Source organism: Pleurodeles waltl, chromosome 3_1 (assembly GCF_031143425.1).
Source record: "Pleurodeles waltl isolate 20211129_DDA chromosome 3_1, aPleWal1.hap1.20221129, whole genome shotgun sequence".
NCBI lineage: Eukaryota > Metazoa > Chordata > Amphibia > Caudata > Salamandridae > Pleurodeles > Pleurodeles waltl.
In genome coordinates, this window is record NC_090440.1 from 171,589,378 (window position 1) to 171,613,351 (window position 23,974).

Consider the following 23,974-nt stretch of genomic DNA (forward strand, 5'->3'; position numbering starts at 1 on the left):
ACATCAGGCTGTGCCTGAGCAGCCTGATTTTGTTTTTAACTGTACTTGTGATCGATGTGCAAAGCGCGCTGACGTCATTGCAGTGTAAGTGAAAATAAAATGAGCTGATGGGCTCCTTTTATAGTGCCTGAATCAGTGCTTGGGGGCACATCTCAGCCCCCTGGGCACTGATTCTCACAGGAGAGGTTTCATTGGAGAGGGGAGAATCTCCCCTTTCCAAAGGCCCTACCTGGGGATTGCCACAGGAGAGCGATGCCCAAGCAGGGATACACCCACTAGCCACCAGGGATAGGGGGAGCAGCCCCATGGGCAAGAGCTTTTGCTCCCCTTTGCCAATTTTTATATTTCAGTCTTACTGCCCCTGCTACACACTAGACATCAGGGCTTTTTTAATTGTTTAGGACTACAGAGGTGAAGGCTGCCCACCATGGGCATGGTTATACCCCCACCACAAATAAAGGGGGCAAGAGTCTTTCTGACCCCGGGGGGCAAATTGGGGTAATTAACCGCCCACTACCCCGCCAGGGAGTGGAAATCCCACTATAAGGCAGGACATAAAGCCCACTAGATGGCAGGATTCTTTTTTTTAAACAAAATATAGGGGTGGTGGCTGCCCACCATAGGCATGACTGTGCCACCACCCCAACTAAATGGGAGCAGATTGGGTAATTACCCCTGATCTGCCCTCCCTGGGTGGGACAGAAAGCCCACTAGACACCAAGGATTTTTTTTCATTCTCAAATATAAGGGTAGGGAGTGACCGGCATGGGCTTGGCTATGCCTTCCTCCAAGTAAATGGAGCAACAGTCTTTCTGGCCACCCTGGAGGCTGATGGGTGTACTTAATATCAGGCCTCACCATCACCCCTAAACCCTCAAGAGTTTTTCTGCTCCCCTGCAGACTAAAGTATCCCATCCCAATGGCAAGCAAGAGGACATACGATTCTTTTGGATGTTGTTTTTACATTTGGGCCAGGAGAGTGTGTTTAACTCACAACATCACCCCACTTGCAATGGTGATTGGCTGCAATTTGTGGGCTTGGGTAGACTGCCAACTGGAAAAGCCTACCAGACCCAGGCAGCTCTGCAAACTATACATCTAGGGTAGTCCAGGATAGTGTGCTTTACATGCATCCCACACCATTTTCTTACCTGCAATGCCTTGCAAACCTAAAACGTTGATTAAAAACAAACATTTTTCTCAAATTTCTGTGAGGAAAACTTTTGGAATCTGCAGGAAGCCACATATTTTCTACCACATGGCATTTCCTGAAGCGTTTCACTAAAAATGGTCTCTCACTTCTGTGGGTGGGTCAAGAGACCTTGACACAAAAGGGCCTAAAGTGCTATGTGGAGAGATCAGCAAAAGGGTTAGCTGACGGATTAGGAGTCTTGTTCGGCTGCCACCCACGACAACCTACCAAACCCACACATTTTGAAAAGTAGACAGCCAGGGGATTCCAGGGTGGTGTGCCTTGCTTGAATTCCATGAGGGCTTCTTACCTGCAATGACCGTCAAACCTCAAACTTTGGTTAAAATCCCTCATTTTCCTTGACTGTGATGGAAACTTCTGGAATCCCCAGGAATCCACAAAATTTCCAAAATCCCTAACATGATTTCAGGCAAAGTTTGAGGTTTTCAAAACTGTGCCAGTTTGCTAGGTTTCCCTAGGTGCCACTTGAGTTAGAGGCCAAAACACAGAGCTACCCATTTTGCAAAAAACAGGTCAGATTTTTGTGGAAAAATGTTCTGTGTACATGTTGTGTTTTGGTCAGTTTCCTTTCGAGGGGACTAGGCTCACCCACACAAGTGAGATACCTTTTTTTATTGGAAGACTTAGGCAAATGCTGGGTAGTAGGATGTTTGTGGCTCCTGGCAGATTCCAGAACTTTTCATCTCAGAAATGTGAGGAAAATATGTTTTTATTATTAAAAGTTTGAGGTTTGCAAGAGATTCTTGGTAAAACATCCTGGTGATGGCCACACAAGTCACCCCACCCTGGATTCTCCCAGGTTTTGAGGTTTTAAAATATTGCAGGTTTTCTAGGTTTCTCTAGGTTCCATCTTTGTTAGGGCTCACCTTACCAAAAACCGGTCAATTCTGAGTGGAAAAATGTGATGTATCTACAGAGCTTTTTGGGCTATTTCCTGTTGTGGGAACTAGGCCTACCCACACAAGTGAGGTACCATGTTTATCCCGAAGACTTAGGAAAAGGAGTGGCAGAAAGAAGTTTGCAGCTCCACGCAGATTTTTGAACTTTTTATCACAGGCATGAGGAAAATTAGATTTTTTTGTCAAAGTTTGAGGTTTACAATGGATCTGGGGTAAAATGACATGGGGATAGCCATCCAAGTCACCCCATCCTGGATTCTCCAAGGTGCCTCGTTTTAAAAGATTTACAGATTTGCTAGGTTTCTCTGGGTGCCTGCTTAACAGGGCCAAAATCCACAGCTACCCACTTTGCAAAACAAACAAGTCAGTTTTGAGTCGAAAAATGCGACGCATCATGTTGCATTTTTTATTACCAATTGGATTTCACTACGAAAACATTTAGAAATATTCCATCCAAATCATATGCTCATACAATTTCAGAGATGTAAAAATAACCACTGTTCCTAAACTAAATATCTTGTACCCATTTCAGAAAGGAATGAATGAATGAAGTGTTTTATAAAGTGCACAGCTACCACTAGATTGTCCCACAAAAACATAGGTTACCTTAACACCTATTTTCTGCCCATATAAATTGGTCTATATTCAGTACATAATGAAAAACCACTGTACATTGCAGCTCAGTTGTCGGCTCTGGGTACCTTGGGTTCTTCCTCTACATCCCCACAACTAATATAGTCTAGGGAAAGTAATGGTACATGCTTTTGTAAATCGGCCATTGTGAAAAAAAGCTACAGATGAAAACAGTGTCACAAATGGCTGTATTTTCCTACTCATTTTCAATATTTCTTTAGTTTAATGGTAGGTTCTTTGGGAAACCCTTGAGGGATCTACACATATGATCCCTTGATCAATTCAGAATTTAGGGCCTGATTGCATGTTTGTTGGTCAGGCTGCCATACTGCCAAGGCGGCGGTCCAAAAAAAGACCGCAGAGTTGACGGTCTCCTGCCTGCCATATTATCATGTTACCGCTGGCCCAGCAGAGGTTTCCTGATGGCAGTGGACTGGCAGGGGACAAGGTTAGCAATAGAAGGTATATTTTTACATTGTGTTGATGAAGGTGTGTAGATTGTAACCAAAATGTACACATATGCATGACACATGTGTAGAAATACTTTGTACATGTAACCATTCCATTGCTGGAGACTCGGACATATATGCCAATCCAGTCAGTGGCAGAAAAATGCAAAAGGTACTTACCTGTATTTTGTTTTTGGGGGGTGGTGAAGTTGCTGCTGTGAAGGTGGGGGGGCCTGGACAAAGGGCTCCATATTGAGACTGCAGGGAAAAGAAAGAAATGAGGGAGCTAGCACCCCATTTCCTTCGATTCCACCATCTCAAAGCAGCCAGTCTCCCGCCACAGTCGGGTTGATGGAAAAGCATATCAAATTGTGGACAGTAGTACTCTTGTATGTACTGCTCTTTGACAGTTGCTTTTCCTCAGCCGCCATCGAGGTAGTCAGCGAATAGCTGGCGGTACCGATGGGACTCTGGTGGTCTTTAATTCAGCAAACTGCCAACATTGTAATTTAGCTGTCGGAATGCCTAGTCAGTGGTCGGGGTTTCAGATGCTGACATGACAGCGGTGACAAGACTGCCAAGTCTGTATTCAGGCCCTTTGTCTACTTTTCAGAAATATATAGCTTTCCTGGATTGCTCATGGGTTTCACACTGTTTTTCACCGCAAACTGGAGGTAGGTTGAAAGCACAATAAATAGGAAAAGTGGGCTACCTCTTTGAAAAATGCCAAAACTGTGGTAAAAAAATTGGTTTTTGATTCAGTTCTGCATGTGCCTGAAAGATGGTGACTTTAACACAGGAAACCATTTGTTGAAGCCATTTTTATGAAAAAAGACACTTTTATCCTGAGCACTTTTTTCCTACTTTTGCCAAAAAACTCAAAATGTAGCACTTTTTTTGCTATTTTCCCAGTCCCCTGCAGGGAATCCACAAACCCTAGGTACCTTTACAATCCCCAGGATGTTGGAAAAAAAGGTGAAAATTAGGATTGGTTGCCTTATGTGAACAGAAAATTATAGAGGCTTCAGCACAAACTACCCCAAAGAGCAAAAGAAGTGCTCAGCGCTATGGGGGAAGGCCCAACAGTTAATGGGTTAAGCAGTAGGGGCAATATCAGGTAAACATTTGTGTCTCTGTGATATTTACGTTTTTAAGCAATTTTGGACATATTGAGAAAGAAGGTTGGTGTTTACTGTAGATGAATTTATCCACTGTAAAACCTACTGGCTGTATTTCAATGTTCTGTGCAAAATGTTAATCGTTGAATTACTGCTGATAACAATAAAGAACACATTATATGAAGTAATTTGGTAATAACATCAAGCTCCCACTTAGTTACTGTTGAAAATCAGAACAGCATGCAAAGTATTTAGCACCTTCAAATTTAAATCCTGCTAGTTCGAAACTGTTTATGTGATATGGACAGTACTGCTGGCAAAGTAAATTATCACCAAAATAAAACTGTTTTGGTGATACGATCCTATGTACAACTTATTTAAAAATGGTTTAAAAACAGTTTGGGATGGAAGTAGGATGAGTATTCTACCAGTGATCTAGAGTTCAAGTGAAACCATAGAGTCCAAGAAAATACTCAATGATTTTACTTTTTGGAGGTAATTGAAAATATGACAATGAAACAACACATTAATGAATTTGCACGTATGATTTTAATCCTAGGTGACTTGAAGGATCTCCCAGTTGTATTGCTTACAATTTTGGACCAAGTTCTAAATGAGCTAACTGTAAAGTTGCTGAGCATAGAATATGAAGAATTATTGATTCTTCTCAGTGAAAATGGCAAAAGTTAGCAACTCTTAAAGAAGACATGGCCTGTTTTGTTTCAATGCATGCTCTATAGAAGTAGTGACTCTAAGGATCTCTTTGAAAATTACCCATGACTGCTTCAAAGACAGACAAACCCCATTTAACGCACCTTAAAGTGCCTGCAGCAGGTTCAAAACCGCCCTATTGCATATATGATTGATGGTAAACTGCTGCATCAGAGGACATTAATGACACAAGCAGCTAAAAGATGCAATACCAATAGCAAGGCTGTTTCTCCCTGGTCAGTAATTCCTAGAATAAATTAACTGTGAAACATCCAAAAGTGTGACCTCGTGTGAATTCCGGATGTCAATTCCCTAATGGTGGTATGTAGGACATGTAGGATGGGATTCACGTTTGTTCCCTGATTAATTTGTAGTGTGTGCGGTATCAGAAATACGCTGCTGTTAACCAGGGTTTCTCATCAGGACTTGCTGTCACCATAAATGCCACGCATCTTCACATCATGATAGCGAAACGATTACATGAAATGTATGCCCGCTCTGCAGATTTACCAAATCAATCAATTTGCCTTAGTAATTTTGGCCACAACTTAGCAACCATTTTGTTGAGAAATACTCTGTAACTGAACACGTAAAATATTCATACACCAATGCAAACACCATCTGAACTACCTCTGTGTTTTACTGTGTTGTAAGTCCACAATTCACCACTTAGAATTTAGAGATTAGCCAAGTGTTTATGAATCTGCCCTCCATTTATAGATGAACTTATAATGATAATGTGTAACAGCCAGCAGGCTTCGACCTGCACACACTGCCAACATTTGTGACGGGTCTGTTGACTACTACATTTAAAAATCTCCAATAAAAAAATCTATTAGGGATCTCAGCATTTAGGGGGTCATTCCGACCCTGGCGGTCCATGACCGCCAGGGCGGAGGGCAGCGGAAGCACCGCCAACAGGCTGGCGGTGCTTCCTGAGCGATTCTGACCGCGGCGGTAAAGCTGCGGTCAGAAAAGGGGAGCTGGCGGTTTCCCGCCGGTTTCCCGCTGGCCCAGGGAATCCGCCATGGCGGCGCTGCTTGCAGCACCGCCATGGGGATTCCGACCCCCTTCCCGCCAGCCTGTTTCTGGCGGTGTCCACCGCCAGAATCAGGATGGCGGGAACGTGTGCCGTGGGTCCCCTGGGGGCCCCTGCACTGCCCATGCCACTGGCATGGGCATTGCAGGGGCCCCCTAACAGGGCCCCACAAAGATTTTTACTGTCTGCTTTGCAGACAGTGAAAATCGCGACGGGTGCCACTGCACCCGTCGCACCCCTGCAACTCCGCCGGCTCCATTCGGAGCCGGCTTGATTGTTGCAGGGGCTTTCCCGCTGGGCCGGCCGGCGGTCTTCTGGCGGTCGCCCGCCGGCCCAGCGGGAAAGCCGGAATAGCCGCTGCGGTCTTTCGGCGGGAACCGCTTGGCGGGCGGCGACCGCCGCAGTCAGAATGACCGCCTTAGTTTTTAAAAGTTTTTATCTTTTTCCAACTGTTCAAGCATTCATCAGAGAGCTCCAGTAAGGGATGGTAATTTTACTGAAAATGGCATCACTGCGACTCTTGAAAGAACATCTCATTCAAAATAGAAGCAAAATGTCTTTCTCTAATAACGGATGCACTGCAGGTTTTATTTACGTTTGCAGGCAGAGATAAAGATAAGAGTGAAGCTGGAACGAGTCCAGATCACACAAAAGTAAACATGCGAGAAGAAACGCGTCAAAGGCCACATGCCCTTGATTACTGCACACATAAAATGGACTTTGCACATGTGATTGGGGGAGGGTACTTGCAGTCCTCCTTTGTTTGAAAGGTGCTATCATAACATCATCAGGGGCAACGAGGCCTTTCCCATGAGGTACCATCACAACGCAGCTGTTACAACGCAGGTACCATTACCATGCATAACCTTTACAACGCACGACTTTACAACAATTATGCCTTTACCACGCATGCCTTTATAACGAATTACGTTCTAAAGGCATGAATAATAAAGGCATCTGCCTAGTAAAGGTTTGTTAGAAATGGGGACTTTGGTTGGCAGTCGAGTTACTCCCTGTCCAAGCAAGGACCCTCACTCTCTTAAGGGTAAAGGAGAATCACCTTCGGTTAACTCCCGCTCACCCCCTTGGTAGCTTGGCACGAGCAGGCAGGCTTAACTTCAAAAGCAAGGTGTAAAGTATTTGTACCAACACACACAGTAACTCAGTGAAAACACTACAAAATGGCACAACACAGGTTTAGAAAAATAGGTAATATTTATCTAAATCAGACCCAAAACGACAAAAATCCAACATACACAAGTCCAGTTATGAATTTAAAAAGCAAAAAGAGTCTTAAATCCTTTAGAAAACAGTGAGAACATTGGAAAAGGCCAGCGATACATCGATTTCTCACTCGCAAGCGAGAATGTGCTTCATCCTCCTCCTCCAGTCAGCGTGCTTCATTTCTTCTCTCCCGCAAGAGAACGATGAGTCAATCCGGATGGGCTCCTCGGGTCACAGGCAGGCTTTGCAATGAGTTTCTGCATCCACCGATGTTGCGTCGAAATCCGGTGACACAGTGTCAAGAAACCGCGCTGCATGGGGGCTTGCGTCTTTAACAGCAGCCACTGCGGGTGTTGTGCATCATTTCTCCAGCTGCGTTGCGTCAATCTTCCAGCTGTGATGCAGGTGAAGCATCGATGTTAGCCACGAGGCCAGCGGTGCGTTGTTTTTCAGCTGTGAGGCAGGTGGTGAGTCGAAAGTTTCCCTGCACGGTGGTCTTTGCGTGGATTTACATCCTTTTCCACCAGCTGCACATTTCAAGGGCCCAGAGACAGGTTAGGGCACCACTTGGCAGGCAGGATTCTCAGCAGAAAGCCCAAGTACTGGCAGTGAGAAGTCTTTGATGTCCCTGAGAGTTCAACAACAGGAGGCAAACTCAGTTCAAGCCTTTGGAGATTCTGCACCAGTGGGAAGTCACACAAAAGACAGTCTCTGTCCTCTCCCAGACAGAAGCAGCTACTGCAGGCCAACGTAGTAAACAACCGTCACTGGCAAAGGGGCAGTACTCCTCCTCCTGCTTCTCCAGCTCTTCTCCTTGGCAAAGGTTCTTCTTGGTTCCAGAAGTAATCTGATTTTCAGGGGCTTGGGGTGCTCTTCTTATACCCCTAGCTGCCTTTGAAGTAGGCCTATATCAGAAAGAAGCTTCTGTTGTTTTCAAGATCCTGCCTTTGCCAGGCCAGGATCCAGACACACAACAGGGGGTTGGAGACTGAATTGTGTGAGGGCAGGCACAGCCCTTTCAGGTGTAAGTGACCATTCCTCCCCTACCCTCAGCCCAGATGGCCCATCAGGATATGCAGGCTACACCCCAGCACCCTTTGTGTCACTGTCTAGAGGAGAGGTGCAAACAGCCCAACTGTCAAACTGACTGTTAGAAATGGGGTCTTTGGTTGACAGTCTGGTTACCCCCTGTTCAAGCAAGGACCCTCACTCTAGTTAGGATAAAAGAGAATCACCCTCAGCTAACCCCTGCTTACCCCCTTGGTAGCTTGGCAGAGCAGTAGGCTTAACCTCAGAGTGCTAGGTGTAAAGTATTTGTACCAACACACACAGTAACTTAATGAAAACACTACAAAATGACACAACACCAGTTTAGAAAAATAGGAAATATTTATCTAGACAAAACAAGACCAAAACGACAAAAATCCAACATACACAAGTCAAGTTATGATTTTTTAAAGGTTTAAAATAAAAAGAGTCTTTAGGTAGTTGTAACACCACACTAGCGCTGCTAGCGTGAAAATGTACCTGGTTTGCGTCAAAAATAACCCCGCACGGGCGGTGTGCGTCGAAAGTAACCCTGCACGGCTGTGTGCGTCGAAAACAACTCGGCACGGCGGTGCGCGTTGAAAAAGCCAGCCACACGACGATCCGAAAGTCCCGCGGCGCAGGGTGCGATCTCTCAGCCTCCGTCAGCGATGCTGCGCGTCGTTTCTCCTGCTCCGGGCGTCGGTTTTTCGGTCGCGTTTCCTGCGGCGTCGTTTCTCAGCGGCGGAACCGGCGTCGCGTCGTTTTCTCAGCCGCGATCGGATTCGCGTCGATCTTTTCTCCGCACGGCGCTCGGTGCGTGTATTTTTGTCCTTAGGCTGCCAGCCTCTCCTTTCAGGGTCCCAGGAACTGGAAGGGCACCACAGAGCAGAGTAGGGGTCTCTCCAGAGACTCCAGGTGCTGGCAGGAAGAAGTCTTTGCTATCCCTGAGACTTCAACAACAGGAGGCAAGCTCTACATCAAGCCCTTGGAGATTTCTTCTTCAAGATGGAAGGCACACAAAGTCCAGTCTTTGCCCTCTTACTCTGGCAGAAGCAGCACTGCAGGAAAGCTCCACAAAGCACAGTCACAGGCAGGGCAGCACGTTTTCCTCAGCTATCAGCTCTTCTCCAGGCAGAGGTTCCTCTTGGTTCCAGAAGTGTTTCTGAAGTTTGTAAGTTTGGGTGCCCTTCTTATACCCATTTTAGTCTTTGAAGTCACCTTTCTTCAAAGGGGACTCACACCTTCTTGTGAAATCCTGCCTTGCCCAGGCAAGGCCTCAGACACACACCAGGGGGCTGGAGACAGCATTGTCAGAGGCAGGCACAGTCCTTTCAGATGAGAGTGACCACTCCACCCCTCCCTCCTAGCAGAGATGGCTAATCAGGAAATGCAGATCACACCCCAGCTCCCTTTGTGTCACTGTCTGGTGTGAGGTGAAAAACAACCCAACTGTCAAACTGACCCAGACAGGGAATCCACAAACCAGGCAGAGTCACAGAATGGTTTAAGCAAGAAAATGCTCACTTTCTAAAAGTGGCATTTCCAAACGCACAATCTTAAAATCAACTTTACTAAAAGATGTATTTTTAAATTGTGAGTTCAGGGATCCCAAACTCCACATGTCCATCTACTCTCTAGGGGAATCTACACTTTAATCATATTTAAAGGTAGCCCCCATATTATCCTATGAGAGAGAGACAGACCTTGCAACAGTGAAAACGAAATTGGCAGTATTTCACTGTCAGGACATATAAACCGCATTACTATATGTCCTACCTTATCCATACACTGCACCCTGCCCTTGGGGCTACCTAGGGCCTACCTTAGGGGTGCCTTACATGTAAGGAAAGGGAAGGTTTAGGCCTGGCAAGTGGGTACACTTGCCAAGTCGAATTTACAGTGTAAAAATACACATACAGACACTGCAGGGGCAGGTCTGAGACATGATTACAGAGCTACTTATGTGGGTGGCACAACCAGTGCTGCAGGCCCACTAGTAGCATTTGATTTACAGGCCCTGGCACCTCTAGTGCACATTACTAGGGACTTACTAGTAATTCAAATATGCCAATCCTGGATGAACCACTTCCATACAATTTAAACAGGAGCACTTGCACTTTAGCACTGGTTAGCAGTGGTAAAGTGCCCAGAGTAACAAAAACAGCAAAATCAGAGTCCAGCACACATCAACAACCTGGGGAACAGAGGCAAAAAGTTAAGGGAGACCACGCCAAGGATGAAAAGTCTAACACTGACCCCGACAGGGAATCCACAAACAAGCATAATCACAGAATGGTTTAAGCTAGAACATGCCTACTTTCTAAAAGTGGTGTTTTCAAACACACAATCTAAAAATCAACTTCACTAAAAGATGTATTTTTAAATTGTGAGTCCAGAGACCCCAAACTCCTTTTGTCAGTCTGCTCCCAAAGGGAATCTGTGCTTTAATCATATTTAAAGGCAGCCCCCATGTTAACCTATGGGAGAGATAGGCCTTTCAACAGTGGAAACCGAATTTGGCAGTATTTCACTGTCAGGACATGTAAAACACACAAGTACATGTCCCACCTTTAACATACACTGCACCCTGCCCATCGGGCTACCAACGGCCTACCTTTTGGGGGGGCCTTACATGTATAAAAAGGGAAAATCTAGGCCTGGCAAGTGGGTACACTTGCCAAGTCGAATTGGCAGTTTAAAACTGCACTCACAGCCACTACAGTGGCAGGTCTGAGCCATGTTTACAGGCCTACTAATGTGGGTGGCGCAACCAGTGCTGCAGGCCCACTAGTCACATTTGATTTACAGGACCTGGGCATCTCTTGTGCACTTGACTAGGGACTTACTTATAAATTAAAAATATGCCAATCATGGATAAGCCAATGTACACATACAATTTATACAGGGATGACCGACACTTTAGCACTGGTCAGCAGTGGTAAAGTGTCCAGAGCAAATAAAACAGCAAAAACAGAGTCCAGCCCACAGAAACAACCTGGGAAGTAGAGGCAAAAAGTTACGGGAGGCCATGCCAATGATGCCAAGTCTAACAAGGTTTTACTGGTAAATGCAAGTATTTTACAGGTATTCAGGCCCATATTTAAGAAAAAGTGACGCATCAGCTCTGATGTGCCACTTTTTCTGTGCCCCCCCTACTGGAACCTAACCACATCATGGTTGTGCCGTAGCCAAAATACCAAAGTCGGTCGTTAGAACAATAGCGTCAAAATGTTAACGCTATTGTGGCACCTTGCTACACTAGCGTCAAAAGTGTTGACCCTATTGTTGCAAAGTGCAAGGAGGCCCATTGATTTTAATAGTTGTGTCATTTTAACGCCTGGTCTGAGCAGGCGTTAAAAATGACGGAAAAGATGGTGCAGTGAAATCTGTTAAATTTTACTGCATCATTTTTTTGTGCCTCCTAGCACTGGAACGCTCCCCTTGCATCCATTATTCCTGGCGCAGGCATAATGTAGCGCAAGGGTTTACAAAGTGATGCAATGCAAACATTGCATCACTTTGTAAACATGGCGCGGTGGAAATGCCGCATTTAACGCCTCATCTGCGTAAAAAATGACTCTAATGAGGCACAAGGTGGTGCTAGGGGCTTTTTAAATATGCTCCTAAGTATATATATATATATATATATATATATATATATATATATATATATATATATATATTCACTGAAAAAAATCAAAGGTGACACAGGCAGGGATGTTATAGTTAGGTTCTGAATTCACTCGTACAAAATCATTGAAATTCAGCAGCTAGCTAAAGTTATTTCAAGTGACCATAACTCGCGCCATAAGGTAACTATAATGCACAGCTTTCTCATCAATACTTTTATTGCAAATGTTGCAGTGATAACATCAAAGATGCTATAGAAGGTATCATCAGTGATATAATACATGGAGCGATTAGCTGGGCATGGCGAAGGCGCAAATTATAGGAGCTGATTATGACCAGGCGAAGGGCATTACTCTGTCACAAAAGTGACCGATATTCCGTTTGCCGTACTACAAGTTCCATAGGATATAATTGAACTTGTAATATGGCGGGCGGGATGCCCATCACGTTTGTGACAGAGTAATCCCCTCATACCCTCCGCCAAGGTCGTAATCAGGCCCATAGTTACCTATATATATAGTACCTATATAGTTACCTATATATGTATCAGACACTCATACTCATGCACCCACTCAAACCCACTCACAGGTAACTAAATATACCTATATATATATATATATGTATGAGTGTCTGAGTGGGTGCATGAGTCTCTGTGCGCATGTATGAGTAAATGAATTAGTGTGTGAATGATTCTGTGAATGTTTTTTTTTTCATTTTTATTTACCATGTCCGATATTCGCCAATTATTTGCAAATATTTTTGAATATTCGTCAATAATTCGCAAATATTGTGCATGGTGATTTTTGGGTGGCAAGGGAATTTTGAGGGTTTAGGGTGGGTTTGGGTTTTTGGCTGGCAAGGGTAATGTTAGGGTTTAAGGTGGGTATGGGTTTTTGGGTGACAAGGGTATTTTTAGATTTTAGGGTCGGTATGGGTTTTTGGGTGGCAAGGGTATTTTTAGATTTTAGGGTTGGTATGGGTTCTTAGGTAGCAAGGGATTTTTTAGGGTTTCAAGTGTGTATGGGTTTTTGGTGGCAAGGGTAATTTTAGGGTTTTTGGGTGGCACAGGTAATTTTAGGGTTCAGGGTGGGTACAGCTTTTGGGTGGCAAGAGAATTTTCAGGATTTAGGGTAGGTTTGGGTTTTTGGATGGCAAGTGATTTTGTAGGGTTTAGCGTGGGTATGGGTTTTTGGGTGGCAAGGAATTTATTAGGGTTTGGGATTGATATGGGTTTTTGGATGACAAGGGTTTTTAGGACTTAGCTTTCTTCAGAAGCTGGCCCATTTTATGCCTCCTGCAAACATCTCTTCTTGACAACTTCGACATGACCCGGCGACAATGCTGCTACCACTTTCCTGCTGGGCTGATAGGCAAAAACCTTGGTTTCCCCCATAATCCTAGCAGGAAAGTTGTAATAGGAATGACAGGAAAGTAGTCAGTAAGGCAGCAACATCCCCGTTGGATGTTCAGCGGATGGGAAATCAGCCAACTCCTAGGATTGCAAAGCATGTAGGTAAGTCGGAATACATCTATTTTCCAAGACTTTCTACATTCATAGATGAACCTCCTACTGGAATATGAAACTTGAACAGGAAACAGGGCCTCATTTTGAGTTTGGCGGACAGAAAAATCCATCCGCCGAACTCCTGACAGGGTGACTGCTGTCCACGTGGCGACTTCCCCACTGGCGTCATTATGAGTTTCCCACTAGGTCGGTGGGTGGAAACCTACATTTCTGCCTGCTGGCCTAGCAGGAAACAGGCTACAGTACTGTCTCTGGTTCATAACCAAGCCGGCTGCAATGCTGTAGAGCGAAGGGTGCAAAGCAGACAGTGAACATTGCGATGGGCATGGGGGCCCCGCCCTGCCCATGCCAGGTGCATGGGCAGAGCAGGGGCCCACATATGGCCCCCTGCACCTGTTCTCCGCCAGCCTTTTCGTGGCAGTATTACCACCATGAAAAGGCTGGCGGAGAACGAGATTGCAATCTGCAGATTAGGATCTCCGCCACCTCCAGTCCAACGGGATTCAAGATCCTGGAGGAGCTGGCGGTTCAGGGTTGTTATGTGGTCAATTGGACCGCAAGTGTAGCAGTTGTAAGACCGCCACGCTCATAATGAGGGCCATAATGTGGAGGTGATTCTCCTAGGGTGATCCTTCAGCTGCAATGGTACCAGAATATTATTATCAGAATAGTGTCTGACATATACTTTTCTAAATATTGTCAAAAACAAAACGCCTAATTAGAGAAACCACTAAAGATGTATTTTGCAAAATTATACTTAGGTTATGCTCTTTATGTCAGATTTTATTTCTGTATACATTACGCTGACATACAGGCCCCTGCCCACCACAGGGATGTATGCCAAAATTAAACCTTTGGAGCATCCAGCAGCAGTAAACTGAAAATCAACTCCTTCAAACTTTGGAGCTTCCTAGGGAACAAAGTGACCAAGGAATGAGAGACGATATTTGCCTACAGGATTCTAGAAAGAACAGAGTGAAATTCAAAGTACTGAAATTACTGGTTTGGCACACAGATGCATTGACCTCACAAGCAATGATGTTAGGCTTAAACATAAACAAAGGGCTTTTGGGGGGGCTAATAACAGTCCCGAATCGGCATCCATTTACCATCTGCTCTGTGGGAGCTTATTGGAGGACTTTGTTTTGAGTCTCTTGAGGAGGGAAGGAAGTGGGAGGCCAGTGTCCTGCCCCAACTATCCTCTAACTGCTCCCCCAAGTTGGACACAGATGATGCCCTCAACCCCCGCTGTTCCACTTGAAAGTTTTGGTTTGAGGTTTTTGGGACTGGAATTATTAGGCTATCATTTTTAGATAATTCTGAGCCTAGAGACACCAGGAAAGTATGAATGTCTCAAAGCGGTTCCCTCCAGAGATACAGCTGAGGGCCTTGAACCTCATTGAGCATACATTGTAGAACTCATGCTGGAATCTACAAACAAATGTTAATTGCTTTAGGCCAGTGTATTAATACTATCAGTTTGCTCAGAGGGCTTTTAGTTGTGTTTCAACATTTAAAATACTCAAGACTACAGTTGTGTTATTGAAAATCTGCTAATTGCTAAGTACAATTTGCCCATAGCAAACATGACTTGTTTCTGTAATTTGCACATTACATTTGCCTTCTCTCAGTACTTACTGGCTTTAAAAAAGTGCAGTCAGAGTTCGTAGCAAGATAGGATATATTTCAATGCAGGTGAAGTAGAAATTATACCAACATAAAAGGGCTCTTAACAAAGCAACCGGAGTTCTATTTCGGCATTTAAATCAGCTAATGATTTGCGTCTATAGGCAATCTCTTACATCTTTGTGAAGGTATTGAGAACTGTTGGTCAAAACTTCTCCGTTTCAGCAAAACAGGCAATGCCAAAGCATTCTGGGGAGTGGTAAATGATTTTAAAAATAGTGGCTGTAGGGCCAATAGTGCTAATATTCTCGAATCTGTCTGGGACAGTTTCATATCAGAATTATATGGTATATGTTCTGAATCTCAAGTTGAGCAGCTGAACAAATTGATTGTAACTAAGACAAATATTGATCAGGGAAAGGTTATGGTAACAAAAGGTCAATCTTCCTTGGTGTGCTTGAGTCCATCAAGAAATACACCTCAACCAATGGAGTTAATAAACCAGTCTCAAGTTATCAACCTGCTTAAAAGGATTAGGTCAAATGGAGCGCCAGGTCCAAATGGTCTCACTAATGTTATTTTTAAAGCCAACCCCAAGTTGTGGTCAGAGATATTAAATCCCCTATTTAATGAGATTTCATCAACAAGATGCATCCCAGAATCCTGGTAGGGGAGTATAATTCAAACCATTTATAAGAACGGTCCTTCTGACAACCCTGCAAATTATCGTCTCATTGCTTTAACTGATGTTGAAGCAAAAATATTTGTGTCTTGTATACTTGAGGAGCTTGAAGACTGGGCGTCAACTCAAAATATGATACCCATCTATCAAACAGGCTTTAGGAAAAGCCAGTTGACAATTAATAACCTGTTGATTCTTAATCTTATGGCTGAAAGAGCTATTCTAAAGAAACAGAAATTATATATCTGTTTTGTTGACTTGAAGGCCGTTTTTGACTCTGTTCCAAGAGATCGGTTATAGGTTACACTTGCAGCCTGGGGTGTGCCTCGTTCTCTCCACAACCTCATAATCCTGCTGTATACTCATACATGGGTACATGTGAAGGTGTGTGATGGCACAATATTGCCTCAGAAATGTAACACCCTACGAGACCTGAAGCAACGCTGTGTCCCTGCTTGTTTAATCTTTCTATGGCTGACCTCCTGAATCATCAGGAAAATGTAAATGCTCATGCGCCTGCCTCTGCAGGCTATAACATTAAGTATTTCCAGTATACCGACGATACGGTGTTACTTAGCAATATGCCAATAGGATTACAGCAGATAATAAGCTCTTTTGATGAGTATGCATCAGTTAATGGCTTGGCGTTGAATATCAAAAAAACTAAAATCATCACAGTAGAACATGCTAAGGCAAGACCTCAGACTTGGACTGTTAGGTGTGAGACCATAGGGCATGTGAGATCTTACAAATATCTTGGCAATATTTTTTACTAGAAAGTGTCATTTAAAGGCCCCTTAAACCACTTGAGTGCTAAAAATACAACTAATATCTATGGAGGTCATTACGACCCCGGCGGTCGGCGTTAATATGGCGGTAAGTACCGTCAACAGGCTGGCAGTAAGTATCGCCATATTATGAAATTGGCGGGTTGGTTGAAGCCAACCTGCTAATGTACCACTCCGACTGCCACGGCGGTAACAGCTGCCGGGCTGGAGATATCCATCTCCAGCCTGGAGACCTTCACTGTTCCGTCTGCGGGATTATCACTCTGCCTACCGCCATGGTTTCCGTGTTGTCCGTAACACCACAAAAACCATGGCGGTAGGCCATATCAGTGACAGGGAATTCCTTCTCTGTCACTGATAAGGGTCTACCCCCTTCCACTCCAGGTACCCCCCTAAGCCCACTACCTCTCCAAAGCCCCCCACCCGCATACATTCACACCCCCTTAACTCACACATACACGCATACACACACCTATTCCCACATGCTTCCACGCATGCATACATCCAATCACACACACATCCGCACACACTATCAAACATTTATGTAGACACGCATTCACATAACACAACATAAACGCACTCACACCTCCATAAATGCACACACGCATCCAACATGTAACACACACCCGCATCCACGCACACACAAACATTCACCCCCCCCCCCACACACACACACACAACACCCCCCACTTCCCTCCCTGTAGGAGACCCGACTTACCGGTGTTCAGGGGGTCCTCCGGCAGGAGACGGGATGGGGCACTGCTGCCATCAGCAGCACCTGCCAGCAAAACACCGCCAGGCTGTATTATTGGGCACCTTAACTCCATCCGCCGGCATGGCCACAGCTGGATTTCCGCCCTTCTTGTGACAGGAATCCGGCTGTGGTCATAATACAGCGGACGGCTGGTAGCCGTGACAATGGTCTTTTGGCGTCTGTCGTCGCGGCGGTAGGCGGTTTTTACCGCCAATGTCAAAATGAGGGCTAATGTTTTTAAGACCTTGCAAAATAGCTTACTGTCTCCCAACTATGCTCATTTGGTCAAAGTTATGGAGGCAAAATTGGTTCCAGCTCTGGCCTATGGATAACTATTTTTCGTGGTCGTGATGCCCCACTTTTAAATAAGCTACAAATTAAGGCCTATTGATGGTCTTTAAAGTGCCAAAGAACATAGGCCAGGCAGATATCCGTCTAGTTTGGTTCACAAAATAAAATATTAGCAAGACAGACTGCCTTTTTGAAATGTCTTCATGTGCTATTTGTGTCTCAGAGCATTCTTGGTATGCAGCTGCTTGTAAAGCTTCTTTCTTTGCGTGCCTTCTCACTTTTGATTATCAAGTATCTGGTTTTGATTCAATCAATAAATCAAGTTTAAGAGTTTTCCTACAGCTGAGGTACATTTACATTCACTGCAATGGCGGAGCCATTGCCAAACAAGAGCAGCAAACCCATAAGAAATGAAATTAAGTGCATTATCAATTCGTGTTGAGACGTGTGAACAGTATAGTTGACCCAAAGTAACTCTCCTGAAATTTCTGCAGATGTTACAAACGGAAGGAAGTGTGCCAAGCCTGTGGCGCACTGATGAACGGCTGAGCAAGCTTAGGCACAGTGCTGACATTTTTACATTACACTGGATTACACAAAAGCTGCATGTCAAATGGGCACGTTCCCTCCTCGTGTAAATCGCTCTAAAAATCGGCGAACCCATAAAAATTGTGTTAAAACACAAACAAGGGCCGACTTTCTCAGCATACAATGTTACTCTACTGCAGCGAATGAAATGACACGTGTACCGTTCATAGGCTTCTAGCAAGATGCATAAAATGTCACCGCTATAAAGCAGAAAAAGATGTAAAAAATAATGTCCCAAAATGTCTTCTTTTATAGACATCGGAAAAAAAAGTATAAAATACAACTGCTGTTAAAGTAAACAATAACACATGTTAACACCGGTTGTAGATGAAGTAAGAAGCGACATTTTACTTACAATCAATACGAACGTGGCCACGAACTCGGCAAGCGTCTCTCTTGCCAGGCTGCTCTTCAGAGCTAGTCTGGTTTTCAAGCTCTTTTTGGCTTCTTGGCCCATGTCCTCCGTGTGCAGCTCCCGCCGAGCCTCGCGCACTAGTCTTCCTCTGTGGGCTGCTTGTGGTTGTCAGTATCACGAGTCAACTCGAAGGACGATGCTTGGAAAACTGGAGCTTCTTTCTGCCCACAGCTGAAGGGGGTGGGTTTATATAGCGCCAGCCAAATCATTTCACTGTAGAGTCATTGACCGTGCTAGTCTGCGTGACCTCCAAACTCAATCTAAAAAGTCCAGCGTAGCAACGCTCAGTTATACAGGGGCGCAGCTGTCAATAGTGTGGCAGGTTCAGTGGTACCGGGGACCAGTGGGGTTAGAGGGTACTCTGCACTCAAATTCAGAATCTAGGGGAAAGTGTGCAGAGAACACGAGTAAAGTTTGATCAGATGTTAAACAAGCTAGCTATTGCCTAAACTCTAAGCAAAGCATATATTTATTCGGATACAATAGGATTATGTGGTCATGGAAGGCCAATTACATAAATAGGTCAAATAATATGGTGTGGCAAATCATGGAAATTACGGTACATTATACAGCATATTCCTAGTAATTATTATGCTACATTTTAGCCTATGTTAGAAATTGGGCCCCTAGTTGGCAGAGGAATGTAACCTGTACAAGTCAGGACCACAACCCTAGTCAGGGTAAGTCAGATAAACATCCTAAATGAACCTGTTCTTACCCTCTGGTAGCTTGGCACACAGCAGTCAAGCTTAACTAAAGCGGCAATGTGTAAAGTATTTGTGCAACACTTAATTACAGTAACACAGTGAAAGACAACACAAAAAGACTCAACACCAGGTTAGAAAAAGAATATCAAGAATATTTATCTGAGTATAACAAGACCAAAATGACAAAAATCCAATAAGTGCATCCTGAGATATGCCATTTTAAAGATTTAGGTGAAAATAGCGCATAGAAGTGCAAAGTGCCAACGGTGGGTATCTGGTCACGCTGGGCAGGGACACAGTCACAAGTTCAGGCTGACAGTTATGGAGCGCGGGCCAGCTACAGGGACCCACTTACATCCTAGTGTGTGGTCTGCGCAGCATTGCTTTGTGAGACTTCGTGTTGTCTGGCATCGGTTCCAAGAAGCTGAGCGGCGAGGCTTTGCGGGGCTTGGTGTAGCTTTGCTTTCCTTCGTGGCGGGTCTGATGACAACCACAGAAGGCTGAGTACTTCATGCCCACTTTCAAGGGTCCAGAAGACTGAGGTGGCACCACTTGGCAGGGTAGACTCACAGATGGCATGGTCTAGGTGCTGTAGCAGGTGAGTTGCCAACAGTCTTAGATGTCCCTAAGACTGCCGAAGAACAGGGGGCAAGCCAGCAAGTCCTTGGAGATTCTTGGTTGCAAGGATGTGGAGACAAGTCCAGTCCTTCTCACTGCAGGACAGATGCAGCAGGCAGCAGTCCAACACAGCAGAGCAAACAGCAAAGTGGCAGTCCCTCCTATAGGAGAAGCAGTAGGCCATCAGAGAAGAGCAAGTACTGAAGTGACAGTCCCTCCTACAGCAGCAGCAGTAGGTCAAAACAGCAAAGCAGTTGCAGAGTGGCAGTCCATCCTGGCAGCACAGCAGTCCTTCTTCCTGGCAGAGTGTCCTTGATTCCAGTAGAATATGATTTCATAGTTTTGAGGTCCAATATTTATACCTTGGTTCCCAGGTTCTGGAAGGTTAGATAGACTTCCAGGACTTCCTCTGAAGTTCCCAAGGTCCCTTTCCTGCCCTCCCAGTCTTCAGACACTCTACAGGGGGTTATGCAGCCCTTTCTGTGAGAAGAGGCACAGCCCTATTCAGAAGTGTGTGAAGCAGTGCTAAGCTCCGTACCCCCATCAAGCCAGTTAATGGGTCATTAAGGCCTTTTAAGTCACACCTAAGCTCCATTGTGTGACTGTCTAAAGAGGATGCACAAAGCCCAACTGTCATCTAACCCAGACATGTATTCAAAGACAGGCAGAAGCACAAAATGGTTAAAGTAAGAAAATGCCAACTTTCTAAAAGTGGCATTTTCAGACTTACAATTTAAAATTCAAATTCCCCATACGTTTTGATTTTAAATTATGAGTCCAGGGACACCAAAACCAACATTTCTATATTTTCCCAAATGGAAAATACACTTAAAAGATGCTTTGAGGTAACCCCAATGTTATCCTTTGGGAGAATTAAGCCTTCCAATAGTGAAAACATTTTTTTACGAGTTTTTCACTCTCTGGACAGGATAAACTTCAAAGTAGACGTCCAACTTTTTTAAATACACTTCACCCTGCCCTTGGAACTAACTAAGGCCTAACTTAGGGATGACTTACATATAAAAACAAGCATTTGCGATGCAATGGGTCTCGCAATTGCTCGAGTTAAAGCTATTAGCGTTGTAAACTCTTAACCAGACTTTTCTTGCCACATAAACTGAAAATGAAAAATAAAACAGTTTCACATAACTAACCAGACTTTTCTGGCCACATAAACTGAAATTGAAAAGTAAAACATTTTCACATAAGCAAGCCGCCAGCCGCCAGGAGCGCAAAGCAGACACAAAAGGAAACAGAAGTTTGCTCGCAGTGAAACGTATCAGCAAAAGTGCAATTATCCATGCAACCGGCAAAAGGGCAATTATCCATGTAACCGGCAAAACTGTAAATATCCATGTAACAGGGTCGATGTCATGCAAAGTGATTGACTAGTGCCCAGCGAGATCGCTCTGCCTACAAAATTAAGAGAAAAAGTAGTCCAGAAACCATACCGAAAACATGGAGCCTCATATATTTTCATTATTTGGCTGGTGCGGTCGAGGCAGGCTAAACACCAGAAAAGGCATGCCTTTCACTAATTAAATCAAGTGAATTTTAAAAGGCAAGCCCACAAACTAACCAAACTGATAGGTGTGACATGGGGCTGGTTAAAAGCCCACAGAGAGATTACACCAGGGACAGAGCACTTTGTGCTCAACCCTCAAAAGGAAGGTTTGGGCCTGGCAAATGGGTACACTTGCCCGGTCGAAATGACAGTGTAAAACTGCACACACAGGCTCTGCAGTTGCAGGCCTGAGCTAAGACATGTTTGAAAGGCTGCTGTAGTGGGTGGCACAATCAGTTTTGCAGGCCCACTAGTAGGATTTATTTTACAGGCCTTGGGCACACGTAGTGCACTTTACTTGGGACTTGCAAGTAAATCAGATATGCCAATTGTGGTTGAGACATTGTTATCATGTTTAGACGCGAGAGTACATACCCTTTAGCACTGTTTAGCAGTGGTAAAGTGCCCAGAGTCCTAAAACCAAGAAAAACGGTCAGAAAAAATAGGAGGGGGAAGGCAAAAAGTTTGGGGATGACCCTGCAGAAAGGGCTGTTTCCAACAGCATACATTATTGAAATAGGGATCTCGGTAATAGAGGAAATATATGTCATGTAAGGATTCAGCAAATTCTATTCAACAAAAATGGATGGTTTTATTTCATTAACTCTGTCATTTCTAACTCCAGGCTAGAATGGTTCATGAAAAATGTGTACAGTGGTCTACTCATAAGCTGGCTATGAAGAAGATCATATAGATCAAAACGTGTTGTGAATAAAAAAAATTCACTTAACCCCGGTTTTGGTGTCTGTAGGACTTTCACAGCAGTTTGGATTCATGTTAGCAGGTCTTTGGCTTCCTGCAAACACGCACCGTTCTCGCAATGTGGAAGTGATCGGCATCAGCGGGCGATCTGATTTTAATATATTATATTATATTATATTATATTATATTATATTTTTGTTTTTAAAGCTCTGCATATTCAGATCTTGGTACAGACAGCTTTAACTGTTTTGTGTGGAGCCAGGAATATTCAGCAGGATACCCAATATCCATAATGTAATGTGACCTGCCATCCTTGGCGTGGGCTTCCCTGTCTTTTTTGCCTCTGCTTCCCATGTTTTGACTGTGTGCTGGACTCTGTTTTTGCTGTTTTTGGTACTCTGGGCACTTTAGCACTGCTGACCAGTGCTAAAGTGCAAGTGTTCCTTGTGTAAATGGTAAATGTAATTGGCTTTTCCATGATGGCATATTTGATTTTCTAGTAAATCCCTAGTAAAGTGCACTAGAGGTGCCTGTAAAGCAAATGATACTAGTGGGCCTGCAGCACTGGTTGTGACAGCCACATGAGTAGCCTTGTAAACATGGCTCAGACCTGCCACTGCAGTGTCTGTGTGTGCAGTTTTAACCTGCCAATTTGACCTGGCAAGTGTATTCACTTGCCAGGCCTAAACCTTCCCTTTTTATACATGTAAGGCACCCCTAAGGTAGGCCCTAGGGAGCCCCAGTTAAAGGTGGGACATATACTGAATGTGTTTTTACATGTCCTAACAGTGAAATACTGCCAGATTAGTTTTTCACTGTTGCAAGGCCTATCTCTCTTATAGGTAAACATAGGGGATGCCTTTAAATAACTTTTAAGTGCAGTTTTCCTCTTGGGGGAAGACAAGATATGGAGTTTGCTGTCTCTGAACTCAAACTTAAAAAATACATCTTTTGGTGAAGTTGTTTTTTAAATTGTCTGTTTGAAAATGCCACTTTCAGAAAGTGGGCATTTTCTTGCTTAAACCATTCTGTGACTCTGCCTGCTTGTGTATTCCCGGTCTGGGTCATACTGACAGTTGGGCTGTTTGTGAATCTACACTAGGCAGTGACACAAAGGTAGCTGGGGCATAGCCTGCATATCCTGATGAGCTATCTGAGCTAGAGTGGAGGGAGGAGTGGCCACTTACACCTGAAAGGGCTGTGCCTGCCTTCCCACAATGCAGTCTCCAACCCCCCGGTGTGAGTCTGGAGCCAGGCCTGGGCAAGCAGGATCTTGTCAAGCAGGATCTTGTCAACAACAGAGATTTTCCTTTGAAGTTTGCCAACTTCAAAGGCAGAAAGGGGTATAAGTAGTGGACCCAAAACCCTAGAATTTTAGATAACTTCTGGAACCAAGAAGAACCTCTGCCAAGGAGAAGAGCTGAAGAGCTGGAGGAGGAGTACTGCCCCCTTGCCCGTTACTGTGCTTTGCTGGGTTGGCCTGCAGTTGCTGCTTCTGCCTGAAGAGGACAAAGACTGGACTTTGTAGTATATTCATGCTTGTGAAGTATCTCCACGGACGTGGACTGAGCTTGCCTCCTGCTTTGAAGTCTTAGGGCCATGAAAGACTTCCTCTGCCAGCAACTGGACTCTCTGCTGAGACTCCTGCCCTGCCAAGTGGTGCATAGGGTGAAGCTGGTAGAACAAGGATTAAAATTCACGTACAGGAAGCCGTATGGGGAAAACTTTGACGCAGCACCTGCAAAGTGACTGTAAAAACAACGCGCCAC

At 44.5% G+C, this 23,974-nt stretch overlaps 1 protein-coding gene across 1 annotated transcript in view; it reads right to left on the minus strand.

Moving 5' to 3' along the window:
* The window catches only part of LOC138283890 (aquaporin-9-like), a 141,241-nt gene extending 122,458 nt beyond the window's left edge, over positions 1-18,783 (minus strand). The window contains exon 1 of the mRNA XM_069222095.1: positions 18,555-18,783. Within this exon, the coding sequence (XP_069078196.1) occupies positions 18,555-18,656 (102 nt within the window). The 5' untranslated portion in view covers positions 18,657-18,783. The remainder of the gene's footprint in view (positions 1-18,554) is intronic.
* Positions 18,784-23,974: the final 5,191 nt, after the last annotated feature.